The sequence below is a fragment of the Lampetra fluviatilis genome, chromosome 37, assembly GCF_964198595.1.
Source record: "Lampetra fluviatilis chromosome 37, kcLamFluv1.1, whole genome shotgun sequence".
Lineage (NCBI taxonomy): Eukaryota > Metazoa > Chordata > Hyperoartia > Petromyzontiformes > Petromyzontidae > Lampetra > Lampetra fluviatilis.
The window spans coordinates 347,987-375,235 of record NC_136311.1 but is presented as its reverse complement, the minus strand read 5'-3'; the positions used below and the strand labels follow the sequence as shown (position 1 = coordinate 375,235).

General features: G+C 47.6%; 1 protein-coding gene across 1 annotated transcript in view; it reads left to right on the top strand.

Annotated features, from left to right (window-relative positions):
* LOC144945395 (nitric oxide synthase 1-like) overlaps window positions 1–7,876 on the top strand; it is a 60,320-nt gene extending 52,444 nt beyond the window's left edge. The window contains exon 26 of the mRNA XM_078873912.1: window positions 7,582–7,876. Within this exon, the coding sequence (XP_078730038.1) occupies window positions 7,582–7,671 (90 nt within the window). The 3' untranslated portion in view covers window positions 7,672–7,876. The remainder of the gene's footprint in view (window positions 1–7,581) is intronic.
* Window positions 7,877–27,249: the final 19,373 nt, after the last annotated feature.

The following is a 27,249-nucleotide window of genomic DNA, read 5'->3' as shown; positions in this document are numbered from 1 at the left end:
TTCGAGTTTCCCCATCTAAGGTCAATAAATCTCAGATGTGATCGTTTGGAAATGAAAGACTACGAGTCTTTAAATCTCACAGCGTTTCTTGTCAAAACAAACACTTTTAATTAACGTTACACTAGAATACAGTAATTTTTTCTTTAACTCCTCTATACCTGGTCGATATCCCTGTACCGGTACTAAGTATTATTCCTACCAGCCCACCCCGCAGGGTCCTGTTATCGGGTAGTATGGTTTGAGTTTGTCCACGTACGATCTCTGCACATGGATCACGTTACCAACTGTGGCTCTGGGCTCGAGAGAGCAGTGGGCGGCTTGTGTCGCGTGTTCCCTTGTACCGAAAATACCTCAGGTCCCCAGCAGGGGGCGTTGGGTCGACGGGTGTGTGTCGGCACACGGCGTGTGACCACTCGGGCTGCGCGCCCGTTCGATTCCGTCCACAGTTGGAGTGACTGTCGAGTCGGCACGCTGGCGGCTCACCGCTGGCTGCGGCGCCCGTGCTGGCAGGGGTCGATGGGCCAGGCTCATTCTGCAGCGGTGTGCATGGTGGCCACGTCGCCAGATAGCGCTCGCAGATCGTCCGCCGGGCGGCAGCGCGTCACCCCCTTAGCACCAGGCACGGTTGACCCTTGCAGACTGAGGAGCGGCTGGGAAAGACAGCGCCCATCGTGTCTTCCCCCCTCTTCTCGAGAGTTCTCCGGCAGTTGCCTGCATTAATTGTAGATTTTAAGCTTTCATGACTGCAAGGATTCATACTCTTTGGTTTTGGATATGAATATGAAAATAAATATAAACTGGCTGTCTAGCAGTAAACTGCACGGCAGCTAAAGTTTAACTTGGTTAATTACATCCTTCAATATCCCCAGTCTTCTACTCCCAGCTTTACACACTACCATCACCATTTTCACACGTTATTTCGAGCGTGCAAGTTTAGCTTGCGCCTTTCTAATTTTCCAGATGTACAAACATAGACATAACTTCAACTGAGATGAGGGATTCAAATTGAGCAATCATTTGAAGGATGTAATTAACCAAGTTAAACTTTAGCTGCCATGCAGTTTACTGCTAGACAGCCAGTTTAGATTTATTTTCATTATCATATCCTTATTCCCAGTCTGTTACCCCCAGCTTCACACACTACCATCACCATTACCACACGTTAGTGTTCATCTTTCGCATTTCTACTCCCCCCCCCCCCGCAGCATAACAAAAGGCTGCTTAATCTTAGCTTTCTTATCTAGTAGTAGGTTTTTACCCTTTTAAACTGGTACAAAACTGACACCTTTATTCAAGGCATCATGTTTGCAATAACCACAACACAAGTAGTCTTTCTTATCTACTTCCGCCCCCTGCATCACAAGGCTTCAGTTTGAGCTCCATGCGTTGCCTCCCAACGCCCTTCCCATTCTTGGAAGGATGTAATTAACCAAGTTAAACTTTAGCTGCCGTGCAGTTGCCTGCATATCTCATACTCTGCTCAGTGAACACGCTCCAGATCCGGTTCTCTAGTTCCGCGTCAGTCTCTGATCCGACCCTCAACTGTCCTTCGCCTGTGGTTTGGCGAGGTACTGGGCACACTCATGAATGGTGGTTGCTTCAGGTCTCCTCTCGGAGAGGTTGACTTTTATCGGAGCACTAGCAGTAAGTACCTGGTGTTGCCTGGGCGAAAAAGACAGACACACACATGGACTTACACACAGACATCAACCCACACACATAGAAACACATGGACTTACACGCACACACACATACACATATGGACTCACACACACAGACATCGACTTTAGACACACACATGTAGTTACACACACAAATCGACTTACACACACACATATAGACTTACTCACACATACATACATAGACTGAACAACAACAACCGCCATTTGCCACTAAGTGGCGGTGACGTCATCACAACGCTTGCGGCAGGCTATGTGCACATTGACACTACGTAAAGTGTCGAACGCCCGCTGGCAGGAGGTGACGGGGCAGACCCAGATGGCACAGGTTGACTGACTGAGACGACTGGCTGATGCACTACCTGTGCCCCCTACTGTGGCAACTTGCTGTGCTTTAGCCACCTGGCGCTCCCCTCGTTGTGAGCGTCACTCCTCCGCCCTCCGTTGTTGTTGGAGGGCGACTGCCTCCAACTGCCCAGTAGCGTCCTTCACGAGCCTCCTCCACAGAGGCCGATCTTGACACGGCTGGTACCAGTCATCGGCAAGTCCACTCAGCTCCACGTCCTCCTGTACCACATCACTCCATCTCTTCTCTAGGTCCGTGCCGTGCCCATTTAGCCCCCTCGATCCGGCCAAACAAAAGCTGTTTGGGCATGCGGTGGCTGGGCATGCGGGCTACATGACTCAGCCTTGCCTGCCGGAGGAGCTCACCGATGGGACTTTGTCCACATCTTTCAAGGATTTGTGAGCTCCTCATACAATCCAGCCTGGTTAAACCCAGGATGGATCGTAGGTAGGCCATCCAAAATGGTTCTAACCGGCGAAGATGTTCCATTATGGGGGTCAAAGTTTTGCAAGCGTAGAGAAGGGAGGGAATGGCCGTGGCCGAGAAGACCTAAAGCTTCGTGCGGAGTGATAGACCAGGTAGTTTCCACACAGCGTTACGCAACCGATGAAAGATAATGCGGCTCGACTGATTTGGAGTGAGACCTCTGCTGTTAAACCGGAGCTGGTCATTAGCACACTGCCAAGGTATGGGAAACTCTCCACTCTCTCCACAACTGCCCCATCACCAATTGGAAGTTGTGGGGGTGGAGTGTCCGATGGTACATAGACTCACACACACATTGAGCTACACAAACACACTTATGGACTTATAAAGACACACATATAAACTTACACACACATATCGATGCACACACACACTCTCACACACATTGCCGTACACACATCGACTGACACACATAGACTCCCAGACAAACATCCATGGACTAACACAACAACCGCCATTCGTCACTAAGTGGTGGTGACGACGCTTGTGCCAGGCCATGTGCGCCTTGAGGCCACGTGAAGTGTCGAACGCCCACTGGCAGGAGGTCACGGGGCAGACCCAGGTGCCACGGGTCGACTGACTCACACATGCACAGAGCCACACACGGCATGGACTGACACACACACGTAGAATTACGCACACACATACCCATGGACTCACACGCACACATGGACCAAAACACACACACAGAAATAAATGGACTTACACTGACTGACATGGAGCGACACACACACAGCGACTAACACACACGCACACCGATTGACACAAACACACAGACATATCGACTCACACACACAAACACATCGACTCTGATACACAGACAAATGGACTCACACACATTGACTCACACACAGACACATCGACTTACACACACACATCGCCGCAGACACGCACATCGACCCACACGCACACATGGACTTAGACGCAGCCATTATTATTGTGAAAATAATTAACTTCATTTAAAAATAGTAGTTGTCTACACACGCACAGCATGCACACACATTGACTAACACACACACATCGACTTACGCACACACACATCGACGGTATGCACTATCACTACAGCAGTGCATACCGACTGTGGTGGTACCTGCTTTCACTACAGCAGTGTACACGGACTGTGGTGGTACCTGGTATCACTACAGCAGTACCTAGTGACTGCGTTGTAGCCTGCTATCACAAAGGCAGTACATACTGACAGTGGAGGTGCCTGGTATCACCAGAGCAGTGCATACTGACTGTGGTGGTACATGCTTTCACTTCAGCAGTGCATACATAAGTGGATGGTACCTGCTATTAATACAGCAGTGCATATTGTGGTGGTACCTGCTTTAGCTACAGCAGTGCATACTGAATGTGGTGGTACCTGCTATCAGTACAGCAGTGCATACTGACTGTGGTGGTACCTGTTATGATAACAACAGTGCATACTGTGGTGGTACCTGCTTTAGCTACAGCAGTGCATACTGAATGTGGTGGTATCTGCTATTATTACAGCAGTGCATACTGTGGTGCAACCTGCTCTCAGTACAACTGTGCATACTGACTGTGGTGGTATCTGCTCTGATAACACCAGTGCATACTGTGGTGGTACATGGTTTAACAACAGCAGTGCATACTGAATGTGGTGGTACCTGCTATGATTACAGCAGTGCATATTGTGGTGGTACCTGCTATGATTACAGCAGTGCATACAGTGGTGGTACCTGCTTTAACTACTGCAGTGCATACATACTTTGGTACCTGCTATCACTGCAGCAGTGCATACCGACGTTGGTGGTACCTGCTTTCACTACAGCAGTGCATACTGTGGTTGTAGCTGCTATGATTACAGCAGAGCATCGTGCGTGCGTTGCTAGGGGCAACCCATGTGAGCAGTGCAAAGTGTAATAAGATAAATGCGTATAAGACTAATTTGTGCGACTTACATCTCATATAAATGCATATAATACAAAAGTGTGCGACTTACCTTGGGCGATGGCGCGTGTGGATTGGTAGGAGGTAACGTAGTGGGCATTGTGCACAAGTGCAGCTGGCTGCGTTGTCACCCAGCGCGAGGCGAAGGGAAATAAATAAAAAATGGGTAAACTAATAAAAGATCATAAAACAATCGCCAAAAAACGCTAATTTAATGAATTTAAAGTTGACGGACATGAAAAAGCACCGCAGGGCTTAGGGCGTGCTGACTGGCAATTTTTTTTCGTCGTCAACCCCACCGTTTGAGAGCCAAATCCCTCGCAAGCGCGCGCGGAGACTTTTAAATATAAAAAAAGAAAAGAAAGAAGAAGAAGACAATAGGAGCGATCTTTGCACAATGATTTTGTGTGAAGGCTGTATCAAGCAACCTCGCCACCGGGGAGCAATCTCGTTCACAGTACTCTCCACCACGTATTGTATCGCAATGCCACAAGCGCAAGCCTTAGCTTTGCAGTGACTCCCCCAATGACACGTATAAAATAGAAGGGAAAAAACCTTCCCGTGATGCGTAGAGTATGTCAAAGCAGAGCTCCCTACTATTGCCAGTTACGAGGGTAAGTCTCGGAGTGTGCCTGGAGCAGATCTAGTTTGTGTGGTTTGGCTTCCTCACATTCGATATTTTTCCTGCCTCTTGCTTCCTTCTCACAAAGGCTCGGATGTTCCTTTGATTTAGCTCCTTGGCTCGTCATTGGTCAGTTGCTGTCCTTTTGATTTCCTCTCACAAAAGTGCCGCTGTTCCCTTGAGGTCGTGAACATTCTGTTTCCCGGGTGTGTACGTGTCTGTGTCTTAACCACCGCCATATTTGGTGCACGTTGTGAGCAGCGTTCGCAGCACTCACGTCGCGGTTAGAACTCTCGCACAGCACTTGATAAATCAGAGGGAGGCGCCGCCCGCATAACAAAATTTCCGGCTCCCACATGCTATGATAGCTACTGGGAAGACAAAGGCGGTCGGTTAGACCCCTGGGATAAATATTATTTTGGTCGTAGAGAGTTGGCATAATTCGTATTATGTATTTTCCTGAGTGATCTTTGGTCTAATACTTACATTATTGTTATTTGGTTTATGGTTAACCAAGATTTGTGGCGTACAGTAATTCTTACCAAGGATATTCTGAGGGTCCTATTAACCTTTTGTTCCCCATCTGTATCGCCAAAGACGCGCACTTCTTATTCTCAAGTTATCTTTTAATATTATGATCTTGAGAGTATGGCTATGCTTGTGACTCGACTGGTAAACTTTTAAACTTTCCCAAAACTGGGCTTGTAATGATTAACCACCCTTATCCGGATCCTGTTGTCTGGTGGAGGCCTCTTTCTCCCTGTGGTTCTGTAATTATTCCTCTACGAGCTTTGTCCCACCCTTACTCTTTTGACTGGTTGTCCCTGCTGTGTGTAATTTCCATCTATTGTCTGCCATGTGTTGTCTACTTTACTGCTGTTTTCCCTGAGAAGGGAATTCCAGAGCTTTCTCAGGACTCTCATCAGTCCACATTCTGTAGGCTTGGCACTTTAAGTCTCACTGTTTGTCCTTTCATTGTTCCTTAACTCTCGGAACGCGTTGAGAAAAGACAGGAAAAAACCTACCTATTACATTGAAACAGGCAAATATCACTCTTAATATATATATTTTGGAAAAGGCATGTATACAGCAACAGGCAATCCATGACATACGCGATAGATGCGTTCCTGGAAAAACACGTATATCTAAAAATCGTGTATGTCAAAACCAATTTTCCCATAAGAAATCATGGAAAAGGAGTGGGTTAGGGGATTTCACTCACACTCGCAGGCATAATCGCCGACATTATCCTAGCATATATAGGTATATTGCCAGTGACGTTCCCCTTTTATATCTCCCTCTCAGTCTTAATTATTCTGGTATTCTCTTGCTACAGTATCCTCTCATCAATTATCCCTTCACCACCTGTGCCCCTTCCTCTCTGGATATTAGACATCCAGCCGCCTGTGTTCTTAATTATACCTTCACAACTTGTTTGCTTTCTAATTCCTCTCAGCGCCTGTGTTCTTTCTATTTTATACATCTTTAATAGTTCTGTGTAACGTTTCTTCATTTAGTCCATTACACTTGTAACTATGCTGGAGTTGCATTGTGGAGACAGGGAAGAGCGCCGGTAGTAAACACGCAGCGAGATTCTTACAGTGTAGCACTCTAGTTATTGTACCGGACTGGCTGCTGGCAACGCCATTGAGTGCCAGGCTAGGGTGGCGTATGTCACGTTGCGGATGACGTTATTCTGTAAATTACCTCGTATGTGTCAATAAAAGGTCTAAATACAAAGCGCACTATTCCAAAATGGCGTACCACAAAAGCATGTAAACTGAGGATTGCCTGTATTTAATATTTTTATTATACAGAGTACTCAGCCGGTGGTGGGAAGTGTGATCATGTGTATGCCCATTTAAGCACCACATCATCAGCAGGCACTACATATACACGTGTGAAGCTAGGGGTGCGGGAGTGTATTTTAATCCATAATATAGCCAATTACTAAGGTTTGTCATGTAAACAGAACATGCCAATTCGTTACTAGTACAGCACACCAGTGTGTTTGAGAGAAAATCCACAACATTTACAATCTGAGTACGACGTTTCGCTAATATTATGGATGATATTGATCACGAAAGCCTACATGTTAACACAGGGTATTTTCAACGCTATATCAATTACAATACATAATTTTCCCTATGCATATTCTTTGGGTCTTTCGGTAAAGCCACGTAGATAGAAAAAAAGAAGAAAAATAATTATTATTTTCCCTCCTAGATGCTTTGTTTCTGTGACTGATACTGTTCGTTTTTATCTTACCGGTGCATACCGCCTCTCTTGAACTACTGGTCATGTGTGCTTAGGGTACATGAATTAGCACTATGTGCACTCAAAGATGACACCTGTAATGCTTTCCTGCCAGTGTATTCCAAACTTACAAGTTGTTACCCTATCCTGTCATGCATTTCCTAGAATCCTCTGCATGTACTTGTATATAAGGGCCAGAATCTCTCCTGATTTTTGTGTCCCATCCATCCTCTCCTGACCCCATCCGCCCTTTTCTGACCCCACTGACCCTGTAGAAGGAAGGTCGCCTGCACGAGGACATATTCGGAGCGAACCAGCGATGGCGCGGTGTGGACTCACGACCAAGTTCTACCCCACAGGGGTAGGGGCAATACCATGGGCAAGCTACACTTGTCCTTCACGAGGCAGTCAGTCTGGAGTCCTCAGGCAATGCTGTGCTCCTTTCCGGTGGCAGTTTGTGGCTCAAGTCGTCGGTGGGCAGTGCCAGTTCCACAGCAGTTTGATGATGGTGGTGGGGGAGGATCATACAGCTTTCTCTTGGCACATGACCTTCGAACGGTGGCTTGTCATCTTCCAGAGGTGGAATTATTTGTGCTCATTTTGCTTTGGTGTTTTTCAGTGTAGGAAGGGTTTTGATCAGCCAATGACATGTCTAATCATGGTTATCATTGGGGAAACAAACCAGGCACCCAATATATAGATTCTATTTTAATTGATTCGATCCGAGTTGATCCAAAATGCCAAAAAAAAAGTTACTTGAATTATCCATTTATCTAAATATTTGGAAAGAAACTTTTATTTTAAAGTAATGTATATTCAAAACATCTAAGCAACTTGTTTTTAATATTGTAAAACACCTCCAATAATATCCTTGTGGATGGGGTGATGAGTTTCTTCCTGCATGATGTTTCGATGTGACAGCTCAGCCCAGAGGCCGAACAGTGCATTCTGAATGCTGTCTCTAATTATCACTAGATCTGGCTAGATGGAGTGAGGCTTCCTTGAGTACATTTAATTACCAGTGTTATTTTTGTCACAGTAATTCTAATAAAGCGTTATTGTGTCTTTCTGAACTAAGTGAGCGCCGGGCAGTGCTCATCTCCATTTGAGGCCATAAGCTGGCAGTAGATCTTATTGATTCCCATAATAATTTACATGTATAAGGCACCACGGTTTTTTGCCATTTCTCTCTGTTGTTGAGCACCACTTTGTAGGAAGTCAAGAGTGGTTATCCGATAAACATGCTGGCCCTGGGCCCCATCATGGGAATAGGAAATTTCCAAAATTGTCTTGGAGGTGATTTTTTTGTTAATGGGCAGATGTAGATTATTTCACTTTTAAAAACAATTGTGTAGATATGCAGGTGTATAAACCAAGAAAAAATGTACGACGGCATATGTTATTTTTGAAATTATATGATACGCAACTTAAAAATGCTTTATTTTTTATTGTACATAGTATTATTACTATTAAGGATATTTCATTCCAATGTATATTTCTTAATTGTATATAGCGTCATAATATTACGTATTTTTTACACTGTAGTTATGGTAGGATTGAAAACAAGGTTTGTGTATCGATGAGCAGATGTGAAATTAAAACACTATATAGAAAACTGCAAGAGCTTGGATTTTTGACCCGTGTGAAATATTGCTATTTGGTAAAAATGGCACAACCAGACATTTTGCATTAGGTTCACTGGCCACGAATATGAAAATACTAAACCTTTTTTCCACTGCAACCGAGCCACGTCGGGATTGAGCAAAGCCAGACCAGCACCGTTTAAGAGGTGCTATGTTGTTTCTCTGTTTCACTCGCCGAAAGTGCTGCTGATGGTCCGCTCAATGCTCGTGTTGAGTGACATGTAGATGAAGCAGTGACACTGGTGCACCCCACACTGTACTAACTGATATCACATGCAATGAATGTGAAATTAGCCCGCCCCTAGTCTGAGCCAGATTCACGTCTTGTTTGGGCAGCGCATAATGATTTGGTTTTGGTTGGCACAATACCCAGTGGAAAACAATCTGTACCATGAGGGCCGTGTGCTTGCTCAGCTAGGATGTGCCAGTGGAAATGGAGTACAGTATAATTGACTGGGTATATGGAAAAAAAACTTGATGAACGCACAAAAAATTATCATCTAGAAAACAATGTTTTGCTGATATAGGAAGTTAGTAGCAGGTAAAAGTTGTCTAAATCTGCCATTCATATGCATGATTATGATGTGTTTATAATACAGGTCTTTTTGGGTTAGATCGCATCAATATAAATGTGTATTTAAACCCGCCACCATCCGAGAAAGCCAATTAGCAAATGCTTTGTTGGTCAGACAGGACGAATGATCAGCACGAGATTAAAAGAACACCAAAGGAATATGAAATACTATCAAATACATCTGTCGGCAGTAGCAGAACACGTATGCCAACAAGGACACTCAATTGATTTTGATAATGTTGAAGTTCTGTGAAAAACTAGTTACTCCTGGCAAAGACTAATTAGAGCATCTACCAAAATTGAGAGAAATAAAAATAAATGTAATCGTTTGGATAGCTACAGGCTTAGCGCTGCTTGGAAGGGAATCATCAAGTAATACACTGTTTAACTGCATGTCTATACAGGTCACCATATGTCGACAATAACAGGTGCACACAAACGAGGTGATGTACAAAAACAGCAACGCGCATGCATAATGTACGTTGATTACCATATGAATAACCCAACCGATATTGGATACCTATTGTAATTTATATGTATTACTTAACCCCCCCCCCCCCACCTCTAGCCTTCGCACGTGAGGGGTTCACAAGTGACAACTTCACATCTGTCCATCTATTTAAGAACGAAGCAGTAGGAATTCTCCACAAATCTGGCTGTCACTTGATGATGCTCGTTGTAATTACTGGCGAAACCTCGTACTCAGATTGTAAATGTTGTGGCTTTACTCTCCAACACACCCATGTGCTGTCCTAGTAACGAATTGGGATGTTCTGTTTACGTGGCAATCTTTACTAATTGGCTGTGTCGGGTGGTGGCAGGTTTAACGACACATATACGCGATCTAACCCAAATAACATTATGGATAATATTTGTCCCGAAAGTCTACGTGTTAAACTGTCATGTGTTTGTTGGAGGCGGATGTGTGGTGGATGGGTTGTGGCTGTGAGGATCCTAGGCTTGAATCCGGGTTTCCGTTGCGCACGATTAAACCAGGTTTTCGAGTGCAGCAAGTCCATTGTAACTTATCCCAGTTGCCAAATGCTGAATAAAACCTTTATTTTACATTTTATCACTTCATTATATTAAATTCATGAGAATTAAAAGTGTTAGACTGCCATCTGACGGACACATTTTTCAGGGCATATAAAAAGGTATTTTACCAGAAACATGTACATTGAGGGAAAAAAGTATTTGATCCCCTGCTGATTTTGTACGTTTGCCCACTGACAAAGAAATGATCAGTCTATAATTTTAATGGTATGTTTATTTGAACAGTGAGAGACAGAATAACAACAACAAAATCCAGAAAAACGCATGTCAAAAATGTTATAAATTGATTTGCATTTTAATGAGGGAAATAAGTATTTGATCCCTCTGCAAAACATGACTTAGTACTTGGTGGTACAACCCTTGTTGGCAATTACAGAGGTCAGACGTTTCTTGTAGTTGGCCACCAGGTTTGCACACATCTCAGGAGGGATTTTGTCCCGCTCCTCTTTTCAGATCTTCTCCAAGTCATTAAGGTTTCGAGGCTGACGTTTGGCAACTCGAACCTTCAGCTCCCTCCACAGATTTTCTATGGGACTAAGGTCTGGAGACTGGCTAGGCCACTCCAGGACCTTACTGTGCTTCTTCTTGAGCCACTCCTTTGTTGCCTTGGCCGTGTGTTTTGAGTCATTGTCATGCTGGAATACCCATCCACGACCCATTTTCAATGCCCTGGCTGAGGGAAGGAGGTTCTCACCCAAGATTTGACGGTACATTGCCCTGTCCATCGTCCCTTTGATGCGGTGAAGTTTGTCCCCTTAGCAGAAAAACACCCCCAAAGCATAATGTTTCCACCTCCATGATTGACGGTGGGGATGGTGTTCTTGGGGTCATAGGCAGCATTCCTCCTCCTCCAAACACGGCGAGTTGAGTTGATGCCAAAGAGCTCCATTTTTGTCTCATCTGACCACAACACTTTCACCCAGTTGTCCTCTGAATCATTCAGATGTTCATTGGCAAACTTCAGACGGGCATGTATATGTGCTTTCTTGAGCAGGGGGACCTTGCGGGCGCTGCAGGATTTGAGTCCTTCACGGCGTAATGTGTTACCAACTGTTTTCTTGGTGACTATGGTCCCAGCTGCCTTGAGATCATTGACAAGATCCTCCCGTGTAGTTCTGGGCTGATTCCTCACCGTTCTCATGATCATTGCAACTCCACGAGGTGAGATCTTGCATGGAGCCCCAGGCCGAGGGAGATTGACAGTTCTTTTGTGTTTCTTCCATTTGCGAATAATCGCACCAACTGTTGTCACCTTCTCACCAAGCTGCTTGGCGATGGTCTTGTAGCCCATTCCAGCCTTGTGTAGGTCTACAATCTTGTCCCTGACATCCTTGGAGAGCTCTTTGGTCTTGGCCATTGTGGAGAGTTTGGAATCTGATTGATTGATTGCTTCTGTGAACAGGTGTCTTTTATACAGGTAACACGCTGAGATTAGGAGCACTCCCTTTAAGAGTGTGCTCCTAATCTCAGCTCGTTACCTGTATAAAAGACACCTGGGAGCCAGAAATCTTTCTGATTGAGAGGGGGTCAAATACTTATTTCCCTCATTAAAATGCAAATCAATTTATAACATTTTTGACATGCGTTTTTCTGGATTTTGTTGTTATTCTGTCTCTCACTGTTCAAATAAACCTAACATTAAAATTATAGACTGATCATTTCTTTGTCAGTGGGCAAACGTACAAAATCAGCAGGGGATAAAATACTTTTTTCCCTCACTGTAAATGGTTTGAAGCATCAACGACCGTATCACAAGATTATGCGATTCAAAGAAAAACAAACAGGTTAGTACCTCAAAACAACAGTATTCAAGCAAGCATAATTATTCATGTTTACCAAATGGTTAGGAAAGCATCAACAATCGAATTGCAAGATTACCACTTCTCAAAAAAACGTATCTAGATCATTCTGTCCCTGCACACTATCACGCCATTTCCTTGCTTTCTTATTTCTCCAAACTCCTTTAAAGTTTAGTGCTCTCCCGCCTCTCATCCTACATCTCTTCCCACTCACTGTATCCCCTCCACAAGGCTGGGTTCCGCCCTCTCCATTCCATTTAAACCACCCTCCTTCACATCCACAACCACCTGGCCAACTCGCATCACTCCGGTCTATCCTCTGTCCTTATCTCTCTCGACCTGTCTTCTGCCTTCGACACCCTCGACCACTGCATCCTCCTATCCACTCTCTCCAAACTCGGCATCTCTGAAACCCTTTTTTCTTGGATCAGTTCCTGCCTAACTTCCCGTTCATCGACTGTCTCTTTCAACCACTGCTCTTCCTCAACCACCCCCCTCCCGGTTGGTGTTCCCTAGGGCTCGGTACTTGGTCTCCTTCTGTTCTCCGTAAACACATCTCCCCGAGAGTATATTTCTTCCTTCGATATCTCCTATCACCTCTTTGCCGATGACACTAACATTTTCTTCTCCTTCAAATCATTCATCCCCGATGTTTCCCTCCACATCTCATCCTGCCTGGATGACCGAAAATGTCCTTTCCCTAAATCCTTCCAAATCCTCGGTGCTTTTTTTTCCATCCTCTCGTTCACCCCCACCTGCACCCTCCATGTCTTTCCCCCACCTTAGCCTCTTCCCAAACTCTACCACACTAACTCTTGGTATTACCTTCGATTCCACTCTCTCCGCTTCCGACATTGCCATTACCACTCGCACATGCCGTTACCATCTGTACATCAGGAAAATCCGCCCACTCATCACTACCACTGCTGCAAAACTCCTCGTACACTCCCTTGTCTTCACTCGCCTGGATTACTGTAACTCACTCCTGGTTGGTTTCCCTGCTTATGTCTTTATCCCTCTCCAACACATCCAAAACGCAGCTACACGGACTGTACTCAACCTTCCATACACATCTCACTGCTTTCCTGTCCTTCAACAACTTCACTGGCCTCCTATATATCTCCACTGTCTCTTTTAATTCCTCACCCTAGTATTCAAAGCTTTGCATAGTCTTGCCCTGCTCTACCTCTCTTCTCTCATTTCTTTACACGTTCTTTCATGCTCCCTTCGATCCTAATAATCCTGTTTTCTCACTTCCATCAAATCCTTGCGCCCAGTCTCGCTTTCCACCTTTAGCTCGGCCCTAAAGTCCTTTCTTTTATTTATTGATTTTTCTCTTCCACTGTCTCCACCCCTCCCGGTTCCTTCGCCCGCCTCTCACCTACTCCCACCCCCCCCCAGTCAGCTTCCTCCGACGACCCTAAATCCTGACCCAGCTCTAATGTCTGGCTTTTAATGTGCACCTAACCACATCTCTCCCATAGTCCTTCACTGTGCTCCTCCATCAGCTCAACTCACCGGCCACCAGACCTCTCCCCCTACCACCTTTTACCTACCCTAATCCACTTCACGCATGTGCCCCATACCCCACTGCCTCTCATCAATGTGGCTTGGTTTGCGAGCACCCCTGGTTGCTCACTCTCGAAGGTCTCACGCTGTGTAACAGCCTATACGTGACAATGCTCACACGCTCCCGGCCTCTTCACACATAATACAATGTCAGGTTGACTTGACAACAAACTGCACTTTTCCAGTCGAGGGCTTGGATAATTTCTCCTTACACACTCGATATTGGTGTGTAACTCAAATCTCCACTTAGGGAATTTGCGTTATGGACGTTTTGCCAACAATTCCCTGACACCTCTTAGCTTAGCACAGTATTCTATTAATATTAATTCACGCAACAATATCTTGAGGAAGAGCTGTATAAGGCTACCCTGCCACCAGGTGCTCTTATCAACAATTTTCCTGGACCACGTAACTTCTCAAACCTCTTAGCTTATCACAACACAACTTCTCGAAGTCCTTGCATCTGCAAGAAACACAAAATGTAACACAAAATATGAACAAAACTTGGATACTTTCAGGTACACTTGAAGTCTGCCTCAGCAAGAACTCAAACTCTTAGCGACTCAGAACCTTTGCCTCTGCAAAGCTCAAATTTACGACTGATGATGAGTGCCAACCCTGGAGTTTTCTTCTGCAAGAGTGATTTGTATAATTTTGCATGCTGTTTATATAGGAATTTCTTGTCTTTTTCATTAATTACCTTGGTCACATCATACGTCCAAAGCTCCACACACTGTACTACCCCTCGAGCATTCATCCGGTCAGTCTTAGTTAAGTTTTTTCGGTCAAGTCACGTAGGTAAAAAAATAAAATTAATAAAAGTAAAATAAAAATAAAATAAAATTCACGACGTTTCGGAGGCAACACAAGCTTCCGTCTTCAGGTGGAACCGTCACAGCACGATAGCTCTATTAAGTGAGAGAAATACCAAGAAAACAGTATTTGTATATATACTGGATGAGGGTGGGAGGAGCCAAGGTAGGCCTGAATATTATTTTTGTGAGGTTCGGTGCGGCTGAAGCACGCTATTAGGAATGAGCCTTTGTTGTGTAAACTAGGTGCGGATGATGTAAAGGTGCGTGTAAAAGGGACTGAGCCTTTTTATTATGTAGAGATGATGCGGCTGAAATCACTGCCAGGAAATTAGTCTTTGTTGTGTAGAATGGTTGACTGAGCCTATTATTATGTAGAGGTGGTGCGGCTTAAATCGCCGCCAGGAAATGAGTCTTTGTTGTGTAGAATGGTTGACTGAGCCTATTGTTATGTAGAGGTGGTGCGGCTGAAATCGCTGCCTGGAATGCTCCAAATATGTGTAGTTAAATCTTTTTTGCATGGTTAATGACATCTTTCCAATGATTACTAAGTTTGTACCCATCATCACGGTTGAAATTATGTCTGTGTTTGTTTATTTGGATGGCCTCGTGTACAAACCTTTGATGGTAGCCAGGAGGCTTGCAGAGCACCTTAGTCTTGGAAAAAACAATTTCATGAGAGCCCACAGCGTTGTAGCAATAATCAGCAACGGCAGAAGAATCAGTTTTGCCGTGTTTCAGATCTGACTTGTGCTCGCGGACACGATCAGAGATATGACGTTTCGTTTCTCCAATGTAGCAATCACCACAACTGGCCTACCTTGGCTCCTCCCACCCTCAATCAGTATATATGTAATAAAGGATTCTTGCACTGGGTCTGTCTCCGTTGTCCTTTATTGTGGTTCGTACAACTTTGCCCGCACAGCGTCTCGCTCAGAGTCTCCTCCGTCTCCCGCTCGGCAGCCCCACTGCTGCCGTCGCTCCTGCAGACTTGCTGCTGGCTCACTATGCAGCCCCGCTGCTGGCTCTTCCCTCAGCCTCTCTGTCCCCGACCTGCAGCCCCACGGCTGCTCTCTATGCAGCCCTGCTGCTGGCTCTCCGCCTCCTCCGTGCCCGGACACCGCTGGCCAACGGTGCCGAGTCCCGACCTGTGGCGATCACGCCACTTCCACCTCCTGCCCTGCGTGGCCTCCTCCTGTCTATATTCCCACACTCTTCTCCAGCCCTTCCGGTTCCTGCCCTTAAAAGCTCTCCTCTCTCCCCACGTGACCCAACTCCTCCCCCCTGTTACATCATATCCGCGAGGCTGTTTACGCTCGCATTACACCACCCTCCCCCGTAGAGAAAATTCCAGCCGTCCTCGGCTGAAACAGCACAAGTAATGCGAGCGACCACCAACCATCAGCCGTGAACGGACAACCGAGAATACAAGGAATATAACAATAACAACAAGAACGAGAACAACAATAATCAACGAAAAGAAAGGGACTTCGAACGCGTGCGGGTCGCCGGCCCGTCCCGGACGAGCGCCGGCCCCCCTGCAGACCGAGAACGCGACGGGGTTTTAGGAGCGACAGGATCAAAACCGCCTGTCGCTATTGGAGGCCCGCCAACGCCAAGGTCCCGTTTCCCCAAAGGACCAGAGTCCGGGGCGTCCCGCAACCGTGTCTGTGGTGGGGTTGGAGGGGCGGCGGGGCCAGGTGTCCCCGCAGCCGTGGTAGGTTCACCCAGAGCAGAGTCCTCTGCCTCCTGCAGTGTCACGGCCGGTTTGTCTGTAGAAGGCACGACAGGCGCTCTTGCAGGGTCAACAGGCACAGGCAAGGGTGCGTCGGCAGCAACAGACACCGGCAAGGCAACATCAGGAGATGACGCATCCGTTCGAGGGGCCACGTATGGTTTCAAGCGAGACGTATGGACGTACCAGCGCCGAGATCCGAACCAAACGCGCGCGGACTGCGGGTTAGGAACCTCAATGAGCCTGACAGGCCCCTGCCATGGTTTATGTAACTTAGGGGAGGTCCCTGCTCGCACCTGCGGGCAATGCAGCCAAGCCATGTCCCCCACCTTCCAGGGGCACTTCCCCTTTGAGCGTCGAGCGCAACGTTCGTTTCGGGCCTGGGTTTTGGCAGTAGCCATTCGGGCCCCCTCCCGCACCCCAGCGACGCGGCGAACGGCGTCCTGAATATAATCAGGGAGAGGCTTGGTAGATCCTCTCACTCCTGTTCCCAACTGCACATCCATTGGCGGCACGTTTTCGCGACCGTACATGAGAAAAAACTGAGAATATCCTGTGGACGCGTGAGGCGTCATCCGGTATGCCGAGAGTACCCCAGGGATGTGCAAATCCCAGTCAGCTTGCTTCTCATTAACCGTGTGACACAGCATGGCGGACAGAGTCCGATTTAGTCGTTCCACCATGCCATCCGTCTGCGGGTGGTAGGGAGATGTCCGGATCTTTTTAGTCCCCAGAGCCGCGCACACCTCCCCCAACAATTTAGAAGAAAAATTCCGGCCCTGATCCGTGAGCAGCCTCTCCGGCGCCCCCTTGTCCATGACATATCCAAATAGAAAGGCGTCCATTATGGACGTCGCCGACTGGTCGGGCAAGGGCCAGGCCATCGGCCAGCGGGAGAGATACTCCACCCCAACTAGCACGTATTTATTACCCTTAGCGGATGGCGGGAAGGGTCCCAAAATATCCAACGCCACCAACTCGTTAACTCGAGACACTTGAATAGACTGTATCGGCGGCACATATGGGTGTTTAGGCGGCTTCCGCCGGGCACATTCGGAACACGTGCGAACGTGCCTGACGATATCCATCGTCATGCCGTGCCAGAAGTAGTCTCGCTGCAACGTCAACAAGGTCTTCTGCACCCCCAGGTGTAATAGCGTGTCGCGATGCAGAGTCCTAATCAATTCGTACCGTAATGACGACGGTACAACAAGACGCCAGCGATCCTGTAACCCCTCCCTCCACATCAGCAGTCCGTCGCGGAGAGCGGCCCCCGGCGTCCCCCCGGAAACCAGTCCCCCCCCTCCCTTTGCAGCCCGACTCCGCAGGGTCCCCAACGAGTCGTCAAGCATTTGTTCACGAATCCACACAGCCCGTGGAAGGTTCAAAACCCCATCGGCCGGTCCCGGGCACACTGGAGCCTCAGGCATCTCGACCGCCAATGCAATAGGCCGAGGGGGCTGCTGGATCGTCGTACACCTATGCGTTCCCGACGCGCAAGCGCAAGGGGATCCTTGTGGTAACCTGGAGAGCGCGTCCGCATTCACGTGACGCGCCCCCTTCCGATGTTGAATTTGGAAGGAAAACTCCTGCAGAGTGTCCAACCATCGTGCCAGCTGGCCAGATGGTTGGTCTACCTTCAGAGCATATTGTAAAGCCGCATGATCCGTGCGCACAATAAACGAACGGCTGTAGAGATACGGCCGAAATTGGCGGAGAAAATAGACGATAGCCAAAAGTTCACGGCGAGTGACGCAGTAGCGGGTCTCGGCGGGGGACAAAACGCGGCTACCGTACGCCACCACGCGTTCCACACTGCCTTTGGACTGTGACAGCACGGCCCCAATGCCCGTGTCACTCGCGTCCGTGTCCAGAATGAAAGGGTGATCAAAATCGGGATAGTCCAATGTCGGCGCCATTGCCAAACGATAGCGCAGGCCCTTAAACGCGGTCCCCAACTGAATTTCCGTCCTTTACCCGTAAGGAGGTGCAGAGGCATCGCGATCGTTGCGAAATTGGGAACGAACCTACGGTAATATGAGGCAAACCCCAAAAAGCGACGCACATCCCCCACCGTGGCCGGGGTTGGCCAGTCACGGACGCACGCCGTCTTTTCCGGATCCATGGCAACCCCGTCGGCACTGACTATATGTCCCAAATAGCGCACAGACCGTTGCAGTAGGTGACATTTCTTAGGTTTAAATTTCAGATTGGCGGAGCGCATCCTGGCGAACACCGTCTCCAGTCTCAGTAGGTGTTCGTCAAATGTGCGGCTGAAGACGATAATATCGTCTAAATATATCAGACATGTATCCCACTGCAACCCCGTTAATACCAGTTCCATCAACCTCTGAAATGTGGCAGGGGCAGCATTCAACCCCATCGGAAGACAATTAAATTGAAATAGACCCTGCGCGTACGGAAAGCAGTCTTTTCCCGCGAGGACTCATCGAGGGGAAGCTGCCAGAATCCCGAAGAGAGATCCAGCGTCGAAAAGAACATCGCCCCCGACAAGGCATCGAGGGAATCATCCATACGGGGCAGGGGGTACGCATCCGCCACGGACACTTTGTTTAATTTGCGAAAATCGACGCAAAATCGCAATTTCCCGTCTTTCTTTTTGACCAAGACTACAGGCGCGCCCCATGGGCTGTTAGACGGAGATATTATGTCCGCAGCCAGCATGTCATCCACTGCTTCACGAACATGGTCTCGCTCCGCCGGGCTCATCCAATGCGAGTTCAACCGAATCGGAGCAGCGTCCCCCATGTCAATATGATGGGAAAGCAGGGAGGTGCGTCCCAAGTCCAAATCGTCGGAGCTAAACACATCGGAATAACTCAACAATGCGGGCGAAGTGCGGATCGCTGTTCCCCAGTCAGGGAAGAATTTTCGCCGCACAATTCGGCGATCCAGCGATCATCTGGGGCCGCAGGGCCCGAAACTCCGGCAACCATATCCCGGCAGCCCAGATGGTCCTGGGCCGTGAACGCCGTTGTGGCATGGGCCACGACCATTCCGGCCGGCACGCAAACATTTTCCGTACTCCCATTAAGCACCTGCAAAAATGGCTGCTGGTCCGGCCGGATTATAGTTTGCGCCCCGACCAGCGCCGATCCGCCCGTTATGGTTGCGGACGGCGATAACAAAACTCCAGGCGATCCTTCCCGACCAGGCACCGGTTTCCGATATCGCAAGGGGATAAGCATCTGTGAGCCAGGTGGAATGTCAACAGATACCTCGGACAGCGCCTACACCTGGCAGACCGGAGCAGGTCGCCCCCAGGGCGATGGCAAAAATGTAATTTTTCGACCCCCCGGTAATTCAATGCAATTTTGATTAACTCTTATTAGAATGGGCATTTTGGCCAGAAAATCAGTTCCCAACAAACACGGAACCGCAAGGGACCTCGAAATCAACACAGTCCCCGAGGCCGACACCCCCCCGATGGATATATTGGCGTCCACCTGGCCCACAATGCCCATACTTCCCCCGTTCGCTGCTACGCAGGAATCGTAAACCAGGCGCACTGCGCCCGGTGGGATGTCCAACAGATGGAAAATGACATCAGATACAATCGTGGCGGACGCACCGGAGTCCACTAAAATGCGCACGTCCACCCCTTGTATAGAACCTGGCACAGTGGACGAACCAGTAGTGGCCGCAACAACCCGCTGCGCCAATTTACGCCACTGCGTTACCGAGCGACATGGGCCAGTCGGTGGCCTCCCGTTATTAACGACACCCGGATCGCGCGGCAACGATGATGAATGAGGTGCCAAGCCTTGCCGGGTGTCTGGTGCGCACCGACTTGCCTGTCCAGGAGGGTCCTTCCGCGGCACGTCCGTGGTCGAGGCCTCCTGCTGGGGCGTCCCCGGGATACGGGCCCAGCAATCCCTGGCGTAGTGGCCTTTGCGACCGCAGCGGAAGCAATCGACGTCATTACGACGCACAGCACTCCCCCCCTCACGACGCTCCCGCGTCGGCGGCGCAGATCGCGGCCCCGGTCCTCCGCGGGCAGGCCACTGCGCAGAGGCGGCCGTCAATTCCTGTGGGCCCCCCCCCGTCAGGAACGTACACCGCCTTCTTGGGATCCCAACCCGCGGCACCCCCTTCCACGATGGGCCCCCCCGTCCACGCTGTCCGTATTGTGACTTCCGGCACATTTCCTAGTCTGGCCATTCGTATGGGATTCAATGCTGTTGTAGTTTTTGTTCCACCTTCACTTGAGATTTTCTTTTCCTCAAGGGTTTTTTCTGGATTCTTCTTGTGACTCTTGTATTTCACCATCCATATCTTCAGAAATTGTTGATGGTGGCAGTGTTTGACTTGTTCCCGTGCTGTCTTTCTCTTTCTGCTGTATTGTTTCAATGAAAGACAGCAGGTTTTTAACGTATGCACAGGCCTCATCATCTTCTTCTTGGTCTTCAACTTCATCAAGTACTCTTTCTGCCATACGAATCAAAGCCCGTCTGCTTTTATCTTCACCAGTCTCATCATCATTAAAACACTTCAAATATCTGCATGTTTCCATGAGCTGGGCTTTCTGCAGCTGATTCAAAGCAGCACTGGCCTTGTCCTGCAGCTGTTCCAGTGCCATGATGTGAAGACCGTTAAGATCTTTGCACGAATGTCTTTATATAGGCTGCCTTTATAATTGCTTGGTCCGTCTCATTGGCAGAGTTGATCCCCATCAGTGAACTCAGGGAAACTCTCCTGCCAGGCTCGCCAAAATATGTTGCACACTCGAAATGAAGGACGTGGGCAGGTGCTCCAAATCGAGGGCAAGCACATTTATTTATTGTAGTTAATATTCATCTTGTGAAGAACCGCACCGTCACTCTGTAAAATGCAACAGCGAGTGTTACACGCAGAAATTCTTCCGAGACGCCATTAACCATGTGGCTGGTTTACACGTGCGGTTATTCATTAACCCTGCCAACCACCTACAGGCCCGACTCAGTCATCACATGCTGCTGTACACACATGCATTGATGCACTGCACAGCACATCAGGACCTTCACAGAACCACACTTTACTCCCTTGCTGCACAAGGATATAATTAAAAGAGTGATCCATTCCTAATGTGCCACAGACTTATGAAGGAAATTGCGGATGAAATGAATTGGACCCCAGTGACGTAATCAGAACTGGTAAATCCCGCGAGACCCCTTCCCACTCAATAGCGAATTAAAGAGCTCGGGCCCACAGTGAGCGGAATCCAGGAAGAGGGAGGCATAGAGAACTAAGGTGATTCTGGGGCATATGGAGCTGTCGAGAGGACGCGTGTTGGTTGGTGAGGATCAAACCGTTTTGTTCCATGTGTAATAAATGACTCTTTAGGCGATGTAGGTCTCTGTTTGTCCTTTATTGGGTTCCTGTCTCGCACCCCGCGATGTCCGCGTTCTGGACCCGCGCCTCTTCTGTCGTGCGCCCCGCGCACCCGTCGTGTGCTCCGCACACCCCGCAGCCACACCATTGCTCCGTGTGCCCCGCACACTCTGCAGTGCCTGTCAGATAAGATGGTCCAAAAATGTGTAATTAAGTCTTTTTTGCATGGTTGATAACATCTTTCCAATGATTACTAAGTTTGTACCCATCATCACCGTTGAAATTATGTCTGTGTTTGTGTAATAAACCTTCTTGAGACGGCTTCCGGAATCAGTCCTTTTTATTATCAACTTCCACAGTTACACTTTACACACTCCCCGTTGCTGACAGACAACGGAGAGAGGGCAGACTTCTCGCCAAGTCCCCACCGCGCACGTGGCACCCAGAGCCCCCATACGCGCGTGACTCCTGCTCTGCTCGTTCCCAAGTCTGCTCACGACCGCTCTCCCTCCCTCTCTCTTTATCCTTCCATCACGTGGTACCCCCCAGCCAATCCTCTCTAGACAGCGTTGACCGTTCCCGATGGTTCCCTGTCACTCCCGGGACCACGCCTCTGATCCAGCTTCCCATTAGCTGAGGCCCCGATTGGCCAGGCCAATCACCCCTGCTGACATGCCGTGATCACGCCGAGGCCATGCTCCCTGGATCATCCCTTATTGGCTACAAAGCTGGACCGGCAAGCCAATCCCCACGTGAACCCTCTATGGCTGTTATTACATTTGTATATCTGAATGGCTTCGTGTACAAACCTTTGATGATAGCCAGAGGGCTTGCAGAGCACCTTAGTCTCGCAGAAAACAATCTCATGAGAGCCCACCGCGTTGTAGCAATGATCGGCAACGGCGGAAGACTCAATTTTGCCGTGTTTCAAATCTGACTTGTGCTCGCGAACACGATCAGAGACATGACGTTTCGTTTCCCCAATGTTTACAGTCACCACAGCTGCAACTCAGTTTATAGACTCCAGGATATTGCAAGTCAGGGATGATATCCTTCACAGATGGAACCAGATCACGGATTCTATGTACTGTACTGAATCGGACCTGGATCTTATGTTTGCCCAGAATTTTGGAGATTTTTTTGGTCACGCCTGCTATGTATGGTAACGTGATAGTTTTGATCGGAGTTTCAAGTGGCTGTTTCTGTATGGTGGGAGAAACAGCTTGGCGGATGGTGCGTTCAGAGTATCCGTTCATCCTGAGGGCCCGATGTACATGTCTCAATTCAATGGCCAGATGGTGTTGGTCAGAAATGCCATGAGCTCTGTGGTATAACGTTTTGATGAGAGAATTCTTTTGAGATGGGTGGTGGTGGGAATCTGGTTTCAAGTAGGAATCTGTGTGGGTGGCTTTCCTGTAGACAGAATGTCCCAAGGATCCATCACGTCTCCTCTCCAACAGAATATCTAAGAATGGTCGTTTGCCATCTTTCTCCACTTCCATGGTCAATCTGATGGATGGATGTCTGGAGTTGATGTGGTCCAAGAAGTGGTTCAATGCTGGAAGGCCGTGTGGCCAAATGACGAAAGTGTCATCCACATACCTCTTCCACAGGGAAGGACGCAGGGTGGATGTCTGGATGGCGTCTGATTCAAACTTTTCCATGAACATGTTGGCTATCACTGGTGACAAGGGGGAGCCCATAGGGGTACCCTCATTCTGTTTGTAGAAGGTGCCATTCCAGGTAAAATAAGTGTTGGTGAGGCAATGCCTAACCAGCACAGGTACATCCGAATTCAATCCATGTTGGACCAAGTCCTCAATTATTGTTAGGGTGTCAGGCACTGGAACTTTGGTAAACAGAGATACCACATCAAAACTGATGAGGATATCATCAGGAGATAATACCATGTCCTTGACCAAAGAGACTAGTTGGGTTGAGTTGAGTACTGCCGAAGAGGTCTTGCCTGTGAAGGGAAGTAGAGTATCTGTTATAAAATGGGCTAGTTTGTAGGTAGTGGAGTTAATCGTTGACACGATGGGTCGTAGCGGGGTGCCTTCTTTGTGGATCTTGGGAAGACCATAGAGTCTGGGAGGTCTAGCAGCCGAGGGTTTTAGAGAGGGACGTTTAGTTGGTTCGATTAGGGAAGTCGAACTAGTGATGATACTGTTGGTTTTTGTCGTTAGGCTGTTAGTAGGATCGCTTTTAATTTTGGAGTAACTACCATCATTAAGTAGGTCCAGGATTTTGTTGTTGTATGATTCTTTATCCATGATGACCGTGGCATTGCCCTTGTCTGCCGAGAGGATGACTATATCATCTCTCTTTTTTAAGTTCGCAAGTTCAGAGCGTTCGTTTTTGCTGATGTTACTAGTGGGTTTCTTAGCATTCTTAAGAATCGTGGCTATTTCAGCTCTTGCTACATCCGCATGGATGTGTCCTATGCCTCTGAGGGCAACATCAACCTGAGAAATGACATCATCTACTGGTATATATTTAGGGGTGACAGCGAAATTTAGTCACCCACACAGATTCCTACTTGAAACCAGATTCCCACCACCACCCATCTCAAAAGAATTCTCTCATCAAAACGCTATACCACAGAGCTCATGGCATTTCTGACCAACACCACCTGGCCAGTGAATTGAGACATGTACATCGGGCCCTCAGGATGAACGGATACTCTGAACGCACCATCCGCCAAGCTGTTTCTCCCACCATACAGAAACAGCCACTTGAAACTCCGATCAAAACTGTCACGTTACCATACATAGCAGGCGTGACCAAAAAGATCTCCAAAATTCTGGGCAAACATAAGATCCAGGTCCGATTCAGTACAGTACATAGAATCCGTGATCTGATTCTATCTGTGAAGGATGTCATCCCTGACTTGCAATACCCTGGAGTCTATAAACTGAGTTGCAGCTGTGGTGACTGTTACATTGGGGAAACGAAACGTCATGTCTCTGATTGTGTCCGCGAGTACAAATCAGATTTGAAACACGGCAAAATTGAGTCTTCCGCCGTTGCCGATCATTGCTACAACGCGGTGGGCTCTCATGAGATTGTTTTCTCCGAGACTAAGGTGCTCTGCAATCCCTCTGGCTACCATCAAAGGTTTGTACAAGAAGCCATTCAGATATACAAACACAGACATAATTTCAACCGTGATGATGGGTACAAACTTAGTAATCATTGGAAAGATGTTATCAACCATGCAAAAAAGACTTAATTACACATTTTTGGACCATCTTATCTGACAGGCACTATTTTACTTTACTTTACCGAGTGTTAACATCCCCAGTGTTTAACAGTACTCTCTTTATTGTTCAGCCAGCACTGGTATAAACATGGGCTTTTTCGTTCTTTTCTATCATGTGTATCAACAGGTGCTTGTACATACACATGTCCACGTACACTTGCACCCCACACTCTCTTTTGGCCCCCTCTCCTCCTCTCCATCCAATACGTTAGCATGTGCAACAATAGTTACTTGCGCACAACCACTTCCACGTCGCCGACTCTCGCGTACCACTTCGTGCATCCTTTTGGCCCCGCCCCCCTCCCCCTCCCGCTACGTTCTACGTAGCACTTCGTGCCTTCTTTTAGCCCCGCCCCCCTCCCTCCCGATACGTTCCATTCATTGGCTACCACATTCTGATGAGCTCCCCCCCCCCTCTCCTCCCCCCTCAACTTGCTTTTAAGGGCTCACATCTTGAATCCTTGCCTCACTTGATGCAGCAAATCTGGCTGTGACGGTCCCACCTGATGACGGAGATTGTTTTATTTTTATTAATTTAAATTTTTTACCTATGTGACTTTACCGAAAGAACTAAGAGTATGAATCCTTGCAGTCACGAAAGCTTCAAATCTAGAAACAGTACGTCATCCTTTACAATGCACAGTGCTAAAACCCCTCCAATTGAATATATCACAAACTAACATGTAAAAGCCAAGCTTGAAGTCTAGAACAAGTCTAGAGCAAGTCTAGAACATGTATATAACGATCAAAAACAACCTTTGGGTCCTTTACCTGTAAAATGCAACAGCGCGTGTTCCGAGACGCCATTAACCATGTGGCTGGTTTACACGTGCGGTTATTCATTATCCCTGCCAGCCACCTACAGGCCCGACTCAGTCATCACATGCTGCTGTACACACATGCATTGATGCACTGCACAGCACATCAGGACCTTCACAGAACCACACTTTACTCCCTTGCTGCACAAGGATATAATTAAAAGAGTGATCCATTCCAATTGTGCCACACTCTCCCCCACAGAATGAGTGTCGTCTCGACACTCCATCTTTCTCCTTGCAAACATTTTGCAGTCTTTTTCCTTAAACTGGTCATGAAAAGAGTTTATTAAATCGTGAACACAATTTCTCTAGGGACCATATCCCTTCCAAGATAGTGCCACTCCAGAAGCTCTCTATTTTGGGGTGAGCTCCAACTCTTTGTGCACGAAGAGATAGGAGCCCAAGCATTGTATTATGCTTTTGGAATTACCAGACAATCTGGTATTATTAAACCATGCTTCACATTTTACTGACCAGAAATGGTTAGGATTCTTTTCCCAGTATCTGTCAAGATAAAATCCCTTACAGCTTGTCAATGCCATGTGGAATTTACCTCTTAGGTACTTACTTATCGGCCTACCAACATACTTGAAACCTTTTCCTCACCATTTTTTTTCTCATCTTAGGCAATGACCCCTTCTTAACCTATTAAACACAACACTAACAAACAAAAACAACTTAAACAACTAACAACTATATGACAACAATTTACTGTTTGTCTTGATCACCCATCTTGTAGTCAAAAGTTCCTTGTTTCACCATGGTCTCCAGTAGCAACCAACAGTTATCCCTTGTGCTCTCGGGCTCCTTCTCACGATGGTCGGTTCACCTAACTTGTCATAGGTGAGTGTTTTGGCTGTCTCCTCTCTCTTTGAGGGTGGAGTCTCCTGTCGTGATGACTACTCTCATCCTCTTCATCACTCTGTTCCAGGTCCCTTGCAGATTCACCTGCTGGACTCAACTGCTCTCATTTATTAGTTATAGCCAAATCGGTCTCACTATATTCTGATCCCTTCGGCAACAACCGTCCCTCAGTTGCTTCAGTTAACTGATATTCACTCTCTGAATCTGTCTCCCTGCTCTCCGTACCAGTTGGTGATAAATGTTCCTCGGCTGCTGCCGATAACTGTTGTTCACCTTCTGTGTTGTGCGGGTGGAATTCTTCAGCTTCTGGGTTCAATGGTGACTCCGTGTCTTGTATTACTGTAGCTTGCTGAACAGTTTTTGGCCAACTGAAGTACCCTCTGTCAAATCCATCCTCTGCTTCCAACTCACTGTCTGTTGGTTCCTTCATGTCTTTCCATGGGCCTCTCGTCCTTGTTTGGTGAGTTTTCTTTGTTGCTTTCT